This window comes from Fonticula alba (assembly GCF_000388065.1).
Source record: "Fonticula alba strain ATCC 38817 unplaced genomic scaffold supercont2.31, whole genome shotgun sequence".
Classification (NCBI taxonomy): Eukaryota; order Rotosphaerida; family Fonticulaceae; genus Fonticula; species Fonticula alba.
The window spans coordinates 1-11765 of record NW_009243001.1 but is presented as its reverse complement, the minus strand read 5'-3'; the positions used below and the strand labels follow the sequence as shown (position 1 = coordinate 11765).

The 11765-nt window shown below is 65.9% G+C and overlaps 5 protein-coding genes across 5 annotated transcripts; 3 read left to right on the top strand and 2 right to left on the bottom strand.

Annotated features, from left to right (window-relative positions):
- Positions 1–307: 307 nt before the first annotated feature.
- H696_06213 (hypothetical protein) lies at positions 308–1068 on the top strand (the record flags this gene model as incomplete). The annotated part of the gene is made up of 2 exons (XM_009499959.1): positions 308–464; positions 651–1068. Coding segments are annotated over 2 exons (573 nt in total), but the record flags the coding sequence as incomplete, so codon positions are not given.
- A 795-nt stretch (positions 1069–1863) lies between these two features.
- Positions 1864–4312, bottom strand: H696_06212 (hypothetical protein). The gene is made up of 7 exons (XM_009499958.1): positions 4002–4312; positions 3242–3871; positions 3015–3124; positions 2708–2836; positions 2411–2595; positions 2234–2294; positions 1864–2059 (listed from the first exon to the last, which is right to left on the bottom strand). Exons 1-7 carry the CDS (start codon positions 4204–4206, stop codon positions 1916–1918), a joined length of 1464 nt encoding a protein of 487 aa, XP_009498233.1. The 5' UTR covers positions 4207–4312; the 3' UTR covers positions 1864–1915.
- Positions 4313–4977: 665 nt separating this feature from the next.
- H696_06211 (hypothetical protein) lies at positions 4978–6085 on the top strand (the record flags this gene model as incomplete). The annotated part of the gene is made up of 4 exons (XM_009499957.1): positions 4978–5045; positions 5162–5588; positions 5779–5874; positions 6026–6085. The coding sequence occupies 4 exons, from the start codon at positions 4978–4980 to the stop codon at positions 6083–6085; spliced, it is 651 nt and encodes a 216-aa protein (XP_009498232.1).
- Positions 6086–6187: 102 nt separating this feature from the next.
- Positions 6188–7796, bottom strand: H696_06210 (hypothetical protein; the record flags this gene model as incomplete). The annotated part of the gene is made up of 5 exons (XM_009499956.1): positions 6188–6742; positions 6872–6953; positions 7099–7252; positions 7327–7681; positions 7774–7796. 5 exons carry the CDS (start codon positions 7794–7796, stop codon positions 6217–6219), a joined length of 1140 nt encoding a protein of 379 aa, XP_009498231.1. The 3' UTR covers positions 6188–6216.
- Positions 7797–8510: 714 nt separating this feature from the next.
- Positions 8511–11660, top strand: H696_06209 (hypothetical protein; the record flags this gene model as incomplete). Its single annotated transcript, XM_009499955.1, has 7 exons — positions 8511–8719; positions 8831–8928; positions 9115–9244; positions 9334–9541; positions 9676–10068; positions 10211–10566; positions 10664–11660. 7 exons carry the CDS (start codon positions 8511–8513, stop codon positions 11658–11660), a joined length of 2391 nt encoding a protein of 796 aa, XP_009498230.1.
- Between the last annotated feature and the right edge of the window lie 105 nt (positions 11661–11765).

Sequence of the window (11765 nt, the reverse complement as noted above, 5' to 3'; positions counted from 1 at the left end):
CGTCGGAGGTGGCCGCCAAGGCCGCCGCCATGCGGTCCCCCTCCGCCTCCTCCTCCACCTCCTCCTCCTCCTCCTCCTCCGCCGCCGCCACCACCACCACCACCACCACCACCACCGCTACTGCCCTCCTCCCCTCCCCATCTTTACGCCCCTCCTTGGTGCCACCCGTCCTGTCGCGTGCTCCACCCTGTGTCGGTCGCGCCCCTCCTCCACTTCCGCCTTCCCCCCCCCCTCCCAGCTCCTCCTCCTCCTCCTCCTCGTCGGCTGACCTTTGTCCCTCTGTTGTTGCGCGGTCCATTGCTTCTGGATGACCCTGCTCCTTGGTCTCCCCCCTCCCTTCGGGAACTGGCGTGCCCCGCGGCCAGCCCCCTGGACCCAGCCCACACGGGTATGCCCACTCGGCCGGCGCCTGCGTCCCAACTCCCGCGCATCGGCGACCGCGACCTTGACCCCTTCTCTCACAAGTGCGTGCCTGTCGGCTGTCTTTTTTTCCCTCGCGGCCTCCCGAGAGACCCTGCCGCCTCACTTCCGTGCTTTTGTACCCACATGCATACACACATACGCACATGCGCCTGTGCGTGCACTTCGCGCGCCCCTTCCCACTCACACCCATTCCTGCTCCTGTCCCTTGGGTTCGGCAATTCGTGCAGTCCTGCCGGCATGTTTGCCGGACCAGACACCTTCCGCGGATACCGCCCGGGCGCCGACGGCTTCCCCGCCCGGCCGCCCGGGGTTCCGCCGGCCGCCCGCTTCGACCCCTACGCCCCGCCTGGGGCTCCGGAGCCGGTGCCCAACTGGCCAGGGTCCACCGGTGCCGGGGGGGCCAATGCCTCGCGCAATGGCCACCCGGATCAGGTGTACTATGGCGCCGGGCAGCCCGGCATGGGGGCCGGCTTCAGCATCACCGGCGAGCCTGATCCCGATCACTTTACTCCGCCCGGGGTGCAGTTCCCCGGTGCTGCTGGTGCCCGTCCCGGTGCCTTCCGTCAGCACCCTCCCCCGGGTCCGGGCGGGCGCTTTGGCCCCGGCGGCAGCCTTGGTGGTGGCGGCTTTGGCGGCTTCATGTGAGTGTATACACGCGTGCTCGCGAGGTCGCGGCCCGGCCATCTGTCCTGCAGTGTGCCTCCTCCAAAGGCGGTGCAGGCCCAGACGGCTGAGGTTGGCATCTGGCACTCTCTCCAGGTGCAAACACCTCTCAGGAGTGTCCTTCCCCCCATCCTTTGCATGCGCAGTAGGGGCTGGCCAGCCAGCCTGCCCGAGCGCCGTTCCCAACCCGTGTGTGTGTGTGTCTCTCCCTCTCTCCGCCCTTCTCCCTCCCCCCCCCCCCCCCGTATGCCAGCTCCCTTGCGATGGTGGTTGAACCTGTCCCCAGTTTCTCAATTCATCCCCCAGCGCGGCCGTGCGCATGCGCGCGCATGTACATCCATTACATCTGTACCTGTGCGCTGCCAGGCAAGAGGGCGCGAGTGAGAGTGGTGGGCGTGGGTCGTGTCAGCCATGTGGTGAATGCACGCAATATGGAGCTTGTGTGGCCGAGGGTGAAGAGGGCCACGAAGGGAAGAAAAACCGGCCCTTTGCTCATTCATCCGCTTCTTTGTCCTGTGTCCCCCCCCCCATACATCCTACGCCCGACCACACACACATCCTGTATAGTATCGCACACCCCATCCATGCATCGCAATGCATCGGCATGAGAAACAACCCATCTATTTGCAGCAGCAGCAGCAGCAGTAACCCCACCAACGGTGTTCACATCCGACCGATGTCTCTGTTGCCTTGTCTTTTTTCGACGAGCCAATAAATATCCCTCAGCATTTGACATGCGCACACACGCACGCACACACACACACACACACACAGTCTGGTGCCATGTCGAGATCGGAAGATACCCATGCACATGTCGGATCTCTATTTCCTACTGGAGCTTTGGCCGCTTCAGAGGGGGCTGTTGCTCTGGGGCGGGAGGAGACCGGCTCAACTCGTCGCCCACAGTCGGAGAAGGGGAGGGGAATGTCCGAGCCAGGAGCATCCGGAAGCCGGGATCCCGGACACCCCCTTGCTGTGACGATGAAGGGGAAGGGAAGCGAGCAAAGGCGAGGCCCGAGCCCCCCAAAAAGCAGCACATGCTTCTGTGTCAGGGACAATGGGCCGAGAGGGAAAAATAAAAGAGAAGGCCAGCCCCAGCTGCTCGAACGACAAGCGCAGAGAGAGAGAGAGAGAGAGAGAGACGCACCTCCACCGAGTACGGGACCCGACTGGGCCCGCGGACAGGGCACTTAAACTGATAAGCAATCCTGAAGACAGGTGCCGGTCCCGCACGGCGGCCAGCATGTCAGTATGGCAGAAACACGAAAGACAAGGCGAGAAGCGGCACAGGCCCGGAGAGCAGCCAAGACGAAGGTGATCGCACCGTTGATTGGAGAAGCGGTCCCAGGTGAGGACCGTGCGTGAAGTGCACACATGCCCCCAGCTCTCGCCGAGAGCCGGGACAAGTGTCACCCCCGAATCGGTGGTCGTGCTTGGCAGGTTTGCCAGCGAGCCAGTGCCAGCGGAGCGCCCCTCAAAGCGCGTGGTCATTTGGTTCAAGAGCAGGACCTGCCACCAGGACAGGGAAGATGTCAGGCCGATGCAAAGTCAAAGGTGGCGAGCACAGGCCTCGGTGGAGGACAGGGCGGAGAGCCGAGGGAGGGCGCGACGGAAAACGCACGGCGCAATTCCCACGAAGCGCGGCATCCGAACAACTCCCAGCTATGGAAGACAGCGCGAGGGAGCGGACGCGTGCCCCTTCCCCATGACGCAGGGGGAAGGCCAGACTGTCGATCACCACGAGGCCAATCTTTGTTGGGGCAGGGTCAGCACCATGCATGGGGGGGGGAGGGGGGGAGCTTGAACAAAGCCCGACAGTGCATGGGGGGGGGAGGGGGGGAGCTTGAACAAAGCCCGACAGTGCATGGGGGGAGGGAAGCTTGAACAAAGCCCGACAGTGCATGGGGGGAGGGGGGGGGGGCGCATACCGACTTCTCGGCCACCAAGTCCGGGAGGATGGTGCACACGGCCATCAGCTCGGTCACATCGTGCACCCGGACATGGAAAATGCTATCGAGGATGGCATCCACGGAAAGATCTGAAAGAGGCCAAAGCCACCCCAGGCAGGGGAAGGGCCGAAGGGGGAGGCACACAAAGAGACGGTGGATCAGAATGGAGGAGGCGCGAAGGGACCTGCGCATGGCGATATACGCACCGCGTGCCGCGGCCGGCCGGATGACCGCAAGATCGGCAAGCACGCCAGTGGCAATTTCACGAACGCGTGATGGCAAGAAGCTCCCCTCGGTGTCGATGTACAGGGCCGGTCGACCGACGCCCCCGGCGTCGGCCGGCAGAGTGCACATGGTGCATGCCTGGATGGCGATTTGGGTCTTCCCCAGGCCCGGGGCCCCGGCGAGTTCGACCACACGGCCCAAATCCAGCCCCCCGGCGAAGAGGGCCGACAGGTGGGTGGCCGCCGCACGGCCGGACGCCAACGCGGCCCCGGTGTCTCGTCCTGAAGCCAGATATTCGAGGGCCGACAGATCGGCAATCGAGCAGCTGAGATTTTGGTTCAGCGCCCGACAGAGCAGCGAAATGCGCGGCTGGCTGATCGACCGCGACAGCAGGTCCGACAGGCGGACGCCCCCAGCCAGGGATCCCGGCCGAGGGGGGCTGGGCGAGTCTTGGCACATTGCCTCCTGGGTGCCCTGCGAGGCGGGGGGCTCCTCCAGACGGCTGGCATCCGGTGCCGGCGCCTCGGCGCTCGGGATGGGGCGCATTCCGGCCAGGTAGGCCTTGGCTGCGCGGCAGGCCGACATGGCCACACGCGGGTGGCATCCAAGCCCTACGACGAGAGGGGGGCACGAAAATCAGGAAGGGAAGAAGGAAAGGGGGGGGAAGGAGGGGGAAAGAGGGGCTTGGAGCCGAGGGAGAGAGAAAGAGGGGGGGGGGGGGCGGGCACCCGCAAGTCGCACGTTGACCAAGAGGTCCATAGCCGCCAGTCCAGCTGGCCAACCAATGGGCCACATCCTCGGGCCCGGGCCCGGTGGCGTCTCCGGGCGCTCGAGGCACGGCTCCCGACTCGGGGAGGCGATTGAACAGGGACGTTCGGCCCAAGAGTTGCCGCGTCACCAGCGGGATCGCATGGCGGAAGGCCAGATCCTCATCTTGCGCGCTCATTTGGCAGGGGTGTGGAAGAAATCAAAGCCGAGAAGCGGGAGGGGGGGGGTGAAGGCGCCGCGAAGGAAAGGAAGGACGACCAAACAGAGGGAGGGGGGGCTGGGAGGGGGGGGGGGCAAAGAGAAGCAGGGGAAGGCACACAAGGACAGGTTGCCCTTCCGCTGAGGGATGGGTTCGAAGATCGATCTACTTTTATAGATGTCTTGGGCCGCCCGAGATCGAGCGATCTGGGCCATTCCCCCCAGCCCCCCCCCCCCCCCCCCCCCCCCCCCCCCCCCCCCGGGGGACGTGGGCCAGAAGCCATACACCAAAGTGGACCACGGCAGTCGGCCCGAAGCGTGCGTGAACATGCCCGTGTGTCGAGGTGGGAGATAGCCGGTTGGAGGGCATGCCTTCGGGAAGTGCCACCGGGACGGGTGGCGCCCCCGGGCGCAAGTCGCGGCTGATCCGGCGGTGTGATCGATTTGGTATCACGCGACTGCATAATTGTTTGACCATCTCCATCGGGGGCCAACAACATCCAGGAAGGGCGCCGGGACACGGAGACGGAGCACACTCGCAGGGGACAAACATGAGGCACTGCTGTCAGCGCCATCCCTCCCTGGCTTGGGAGGGGAATACATGGGACACCCCTCCTCCACCTCGTCTGCCTCGCCTGCCTCGCCTGCCTCCTTTCAATCCCCCTCCTCCCTCCTCTCCTTTGCCCCCTTCGAAGCAGGCCCGCCTCCGAACCAGGCTCTCCACCGAACCAGGCTCTCTTCCATTTGTGCGATGCTCCGCATCAAGGCCTTTCCTCCGCTCCTTGCCCAGGCCAACTCGGATTCGGTCATCAGCACCATGTGCGTTGGCCAGCGCACACACACACACACACACACAGATATGGGAAATATGAAGATGTGAAGATGGACATGTATAATGACCTCCCATCTCCCGCCCTGCTCTACCCTGCTGCCAGGCTGATCACCACCGATGGCGCAGTTATTTCTTACTCCTCAGTCCGTGCCAAGACTGCCGGCACGGCTGCCGGGGCCGGCTCCTCCGTGCCGCCGGGTGCCGCTCCGGGCGTCACTGCGGGTGACATTACCGACGCCGAAGCCGCCGGGGCAATGATCCGCGCCGAGATCGCCCAAGCCCCCGCCAATGGTCCGGGAACTGTCCCACTCGATGAGGCAGACTCGCATTTCGACTCGGCCGGGCCCCTGTCCCGGCAGAGCCGCGACATTGCCGTGGCCGCTGCCGCCGCCTGGGCACAGCACACCCGCGCTGCGCATGCCGCCTTCAACATCACCTCGGCTCCCTCGATTCCGGGGGCCTTGGTTCCGCAGCACGCCGGGGCCGCCGGCGAGGAGCAGCTCTCCACGTTGGTCATCATGTGGGAAAATGTGCGTCGCCCCCGTTTTTTTCTGTCGGACACCTCGCGGGTGTCCGAGGCCCCGCCTGCCAACAAAGCCTGCGCATGCACATCCCCACACACAGGCAGATGGGGTGGCAGGGGGGAAGCCAGGGAGGGGGCGGGGAGGGTGGGCAGATGTATTTAGGCATACTGACCGACATGGCAACTCCATCCTGCAGGCTGCCTTCGCCGTGGCACGAGCTGCCCGCTTCCTGGTGGTTCTCCACTCGCAGCCTGTGTCAGCTTCCGTGGCTCTGGGGCCACTCCGCACGAAGGTCCGCTTCCCTTCCTGCCGTCCCTGCCTCTTGAAATGTGTCCCCGCTCCCCGCCCCCCTCTCCTCCCTCCCCTCCTCCCTCTCCTCCTCCCTCTCCTCCTCCCTCCTTCTCCTCCCTCCCCAACACACGCGCTTGCTCGCGACCCAATAGGCCACTGCGCTCGGAGAACTTCTGTCGACCTCCCTGCGAGACATCCACCTGCCGCATTGAAGGCCTGTGCTGTTGGGAGAGAGAGAGAGAGAGAGAAAGCGTCCTCCTGTCCTGGTCCTCTCCCGAGCAGGGCATGCAATACATACAAACAAAAGGAAAAGACAGAGATCCGGGACTGTCCATTTCGCCAGTCAGGCGCGCCTCCGGTGGTGATCTTGATCTCGGCTCCTCCTTGGGGATGGCGAGCGGTGGCGTCTCCTCCGGCTGGGCGGCGAGCGTGAGCGTGAGCGTGAACGCGAGCGACGGCCCGAATGGGAACCCCCGTGGCGGCGGTGCCGCGTCCGGTGAGCGGCCCTCGGCTCCTCCATGTCTGCTGGCGCTTGTGCCGATGGCAGGGGAACGGCCATGAAAAAGCGATCATTCGTGGCGCGTGGCGACTCATAGCGCCCAGGCGTCGGGGAGTAGAGGGCCCGCTCCTCGCGCTCGCGCATCAAGCGCTCCGCCCGCAAGCGAGCCATCTTCTCTCGGGTGGTCTCCCGTCGACCGGCGGTGGGGGCCTCGGGCGGTCGGGCGGCGCCCGAGTCCTGCGGCAGTGCGATGTCACTCCCGGGAGCAGGCGCCAGGAGCAGCTGGCTTGAGGACGCCTGTAGGCGCTGATGCGCCACAGCTTCGAAGATATTGTCCAAAGCAGCATTCGGATCGGAACGGCTGTTTCGCCTGGCTCCGGCGCAGGGGGGGGAGGGGGGGGGCCGAAGGCGGCAATCGATCGAAAGTTAGGTCATCCATGCTGAGCCGACAAATCCATGTTCAGGATGCCAAAGGACAGGGGGGCGCAGAGGGACGCACTCGGATATCCGTTTGAGATTGTGCTCGGACTGCGAAAAGGGTCCGTGCTGGCCGCCGGCATACCAGGGAAGCGCCTGGCGGGCTGTCGTCGAGACATGGGTCATGGGATGAGGGGGCACCGGAGGGGTGGAGGTGGGGATGGGGGCGGGGGGGGGGGGGGGGGGTCAGACCCGAGATATGGCATGGGCTGGCGGTTGCGTCGGCACACAAGTGCACAGAAGACGGACCAAAATCCGGACGGAAGGAGGGGTCCGCTGCGAAGTCAGCTTGCGATCGATTTCGCTGCTCCTGCTGTTTGCGAGTCCGCACGTCCTCAAGATCATCCATTTGGCCAGGGGGCCGACGATCGGTGGCCGCCGGCAAGGGTCGATTCGGGCCAAGCTGTGACGTCGAAATCAGGTAAGTGACCCATCTTTGGGCTCGGGCGGTTGGAGGCAGCAACGGGGAAGTCGTACGATTGAGGCGGCGAAATCTTCCAAATCCGCCATGGTCCGGGATGTGGTGGTAGTGGTGGTGGTGGTGGTGGCAGGTGCCACTTGGGGAGCCTCGGCTGCCGCATGAGTGGCGGCGGGACCGCGGCTGGCAAGGGTGGGAGCCCCTGCAGCCGCAACTGGGCGGCCCTGCTCTTCGGGAGGCAACTCCGTCACCAATTCCGGAGCCGGTGGTAGGCCGGCACGGGCGCGCAGAGCCGCAAAGCGATCGGTTCGCTCGGCGGCCACCTGGCGACGGGTGTGTTCGGTCTGCTCGGCCTCGGCGGCGGCCTCATCGCGCTCAATGCGCGCGAGGTTGTCAGACCGCCGGATGTGCCAGCTACATGACAGAAAGAAGGGGGGGGGGGGGGGGTCAGTGGCGGAATGAAGAGCAACAGCCCCGAGGGCGACCGCAGCCCCGGGCACACGCACCTCTTCTTGGGAAGCAGGTTCATTTCCCGGAGTAAGAGAACCGACGCATGGATCCAGGCGCGGGGCAAGGCAAGGCAAGGCAAGGCGGGGGGGAGAGAGAGAGAGGAGCGAGAAAAGGAAGGGGCAGTGGTCGAGACAATGGCGGCGGCGGCGGCGGCGGCGGCGGAAGGGACAGGCGGTGGCGGCTAGGGGAGACGAGTGTGGCGAGTTTGCCGCAAGCCCCCGCCCCGGAGGAGACCCGGGGCCGCCCCCACACAACATGAAGCCCCGGCGCCCCGGTCGCCGTGAATAGAGCAGCGGTCGAAACAGCAATCCCGATCACCATCCACCAAGTCCCAACGGATTGGCGCCGGTGGCCCCCACTGTCCCCCGTTGAAGAAATCAGGCCCCCTGCGTAACGAAAGGAGCGCCCCGCCCCGAGGCCGAGAGGGGAGAAGGACGCGCGCGCGCGCGCGCGCGCGGAGAGGGGCGCGGGCGCCCTGCGCGTTGAGATCTCGCCGGTGGGTGGACGAAAGCCCACCGAGCATGAGAGCCCGCACGGTGGGGGGTGACATCGCCGCAATGGATCCAGTCTCCATCCCCCCTCCCCCTCTCTCCCTCTCTCCCTCTCTCCCTCTCTCCCTGTCTCGCCCCCCGCCCCCGATCCAGCCGCTGTTGCCCCTCGGTCCCTGTGCATTTGGCCCGCTCGCCTGTCCTCCGCACTTGTAGGAGGGGGGGCGGAAAAAGAAAACCGCCCAATGGACGACCACGCTGCAGCAGGCTCAGCCACCCGGCGACCGTCGGCTGACCCTCCGCCGCTCTTGGTGGAACGGAAATCCTCACGCGCGGCCAGCCGCCAGGCGTCCGACCGTCTGTCGCGGCTCTACTCGATGGATGACCCGACCAGCTACCTGGAAGGGATGTCACCCCTTCCCTTGTGGCGGGGCACCAGCCCGCCGGTGGAAGAGTACCACCCTCGCCAACGCCACCGGCACCCCTCTCCCCCCCTCAAGGAAACCCGCCTGCGCGCCGAGGAGTCTGCCAGTGGTTGTTCTCTCTCTTGGCCTGGTGGGGACAGCGAGGACTGCGCATATGGCAAGGATCTCCGGCATCCGATGGATTCGCCCTCCTCACGATCAGGATCAAAGCGCCCTCGACATATGGTGCTCTCCCGCGGTAGGTCGACCCCTTCTCTGAGGCCGCTTTCCTCTTCGCTCTCCCTCCCCTCGCGCGCGTGTGTGCGCACGCGCTCCCGCTCCTCTCGGCCATAGCCGCCCCCAGTGGATTTGATCCCGACATTGACATCATATGGCCCCCAAATTTTGCCCCCCCCCCCCCCCCCCCGGCGCGTATGTTCACTAGTCGACAGTCCCGACGATCAGGCCAATCGGCCATTGCGTCCTGTTGAGCTGCCCGGTGGCACCGAAGCGTCGCTCAACAGCCCGCTCATGAGCTGGGCCATGTCCCATCTGGAGATGTGCATCTTTCGCGGGTTCGTCTTCCCCTTCGCGGCAAGCAGCCCCACCTCCCGCCACTGACCCATCCTCCGCCCCCCCCCCCCTTTTTGCGCCTCGGGGTCAGCGGGCAATCTGGCGATCTGCATCCGGCGCGGCTCACCGTGCCGAAGGGGCCTCGACACCTCCAACAGCCGGGTCCCCCGGCATCAGCACTCCTCTCTCCGCATTCGGTGATGTATGATGCTGATGAGGAGGACCTTGTCTTCTTGGACCACCTCAATCACCTGCTCGGGGGCCTGGGCCGCCCAATGACCGTGGATCTGCTGGAAAAGGTGTGACCGGTTTTTCTTTCTCCCCCCTCCCCTCGCCCCCTTCCTCGCATGCTGTTGATCGTGGATGACTGCTTCTGGGTGCCATCGACCTTCGGCTGACTTTCCCGACATCCGGGTGCCATCACTGCGGGCAGGTCCTCTTCACCTTTGAGAGTGTCTACAATGCCCACGAGGAGCTGGTCCTGTCCATGTGCCTGCCCTACCTGCCGCCGGTGTTGGCCGACACCACTGGCTTCTTCCAGTTTCCCGTGGCACCCGGCCAGCCCGGCGTGCCCGATCCCTTTGCCCAGACGGACTCGCTGGGCCTGCTGCCGGCGCACTATGTCCACGCGCGGAAGGCCGACTACGACATTGCCTTCCATCGCGCCTTGCGGGGGTCCCGCTCTTCGCCCGAAAGCGGCTCCGCCGATGGCGAGCTTGACTCCCTCTGTGACATAGCTCTCCGCTGTGACGCGTGCCGGGATGATGCCTTCGATGACACGAATGAGCTGGTCGTGTGCGAGAGCTGCGGTGCCGTGGTGCATATGGTGCGTGTGGCGTCCCTCCTCCGTGGCCTGTGGTGCTCCCCTTTTGTCCGTCCCGAAACTGACGCCTTTCCTTTGCCTGGCTGAACGCATGGAAACGGGGGGCGGGGGGGGGGGGGGAATAAAGGCCTGCTACGGTGTCCAGACCGTCCCGGAGACCGGGTGGCTGTGCAAGACGTGCGAGGCCGCACCGCTGCTCTTCTCGCCGGTTGGCCCGGCCCGGCCGCCGTGCATTCTCTGTCCGCCTCCCCGGGCCTCCAGTCACCACCCGGCCGGGGGCTTCTGCCCAATGAAGCAGACCCCGGCTGGCGAGTGGGTCCATGCTTCCTGCGCCATGTGGGTCCCTCCGGTGGGCGTGGAATCGGTCCGGCGCATGGAGCCTGTCGTTGGTGTGGCTGACATCGATCCGGCTCGCTTCACCGCGGCCGCCCTCGTGTGCGATCTGTGCGGCGTGTCGGATCCCACCCGAGGCGCCACCCTGCAGTGTACATCCTCCTCCTGGTACGCGTGGGCCTTGCGCTGTCCCTCTCCCCCTGGCGCCTGGTGCGATGTGGCGGCTCTCGCTCTGACCAAGCATCCCTCCTGCGCCCGTACGCAGCACGGCCGTCATGCATGTCGAATGTGCGGTGAACCGGTCGCTTGCCATGGTCATGTCCGACTCGACGAACGAGTCCTCGGCCGAGAGTGCCAACCTCGAGGGTGATGGCCCGCAGGCGGGTGCTGTCCAGAAGAAGGTCTTCTGTCTGCGACACACACCTACACGACTACGTCGGCGGTCTGCCGCCTCGCTGGAGGGCGTGGTCCTCGGCACGGGCCCCGGTGGACCGGGGGGCGTCCCGGGGAACCGAGCCCGCCTTTTGTGGCTCGAGCGTGGGGCCCTGCTGCGTTTTGACTTCGCCTCGGCCATGCGTGCTGTGCTCCCGGCTTTTGGCCAGGCGTTTACCCAGCTGCTTGGCTACTCGGCGCCCGATTGGCTCGGCCGGCCGACGGCCTGCTTGGGTGCTCGAACCCCCCTCCACCGGGTCCTGGCACATTGGTACATGCGCCGGGGCCGGACCGGTGGGAAGCCGCTGCCCGGGTCACGGGCCATCAATGTCGAGCTTCCTCGGCATCCTGTTGCCCGGCACTTCCCGGTCCGGCGACTGCATCGGCTAACCGAATCCCTGGGCCGGCCGGACCCCACCGTGGGTCTCCCCCCACCGGTGGCTGCTCCTGGTGGGGCTCCCTTGACCCGGCGCCTGGTCACGGCACGCGCGGCACTTGGTGCGGCACGCTCGGCCGTCACCTCGATGCTGGCTCGGGCGGCCGGGCTCCCCACTGGCAAGCCCTCGACCGTGGGTTTGGCCGCGGCGCGGGATCTCCTGGTCAGTCGTGGCCTGGCACGGGGCCACTCGGTGGTCGCTGACACGTCCTGTGCCGACGGGCAATCCACCAGCACCCGCCAGTCCCTCGACAGCTTGCTGGGCCTGGAAGAGGATGAATCCGGGTGGCTCAGTCTCCAGCCCACCAACCATCCAGCTGATCCTCTGCACCAGGGGCTTCCCGTGGCACTGTCTGATGTACGTGTCTGGTTTGGAATTGTTCCCTACTCTTAATTTCTCTCTCCTTGCCTCTCCCCCTCCTTGCCTCTTCCCCTCCTTGTCTCTTCCCCTCCTCGCCTCCCACCCCCTCCCTCCCTCCTTTTTCGCCCTCCCTCCCCC

What these genes read in the sequence shown, in the direction of transcription:
- H696_06212 (XM_009499958.1), bottom strand. Translation starts at nt 4,206, where the DNA reads ATGAGCGCGCAAGATGAGGATCTGGCCTTCCGCCATGCGATCCCGCTG. An exon ending in CTATGGACCTCTTGGTCAAC is followed by an intron (nt 3,872 to 4,001) that starts GTGCGACTTGCG and finishes CTCTCGTCGTAG; the next exon opens with GGCTTGGATGCCACCCGCGT. An exon ending in GGGTCCCGTACTCGGTGGAG is followed by an intron (nt 2,060 to 2,233) that starts GTGCGTCTCTCT and finishes TCATCGTCACAG; the next exon opens with CAAGGGGGTGTCCGGGATCC.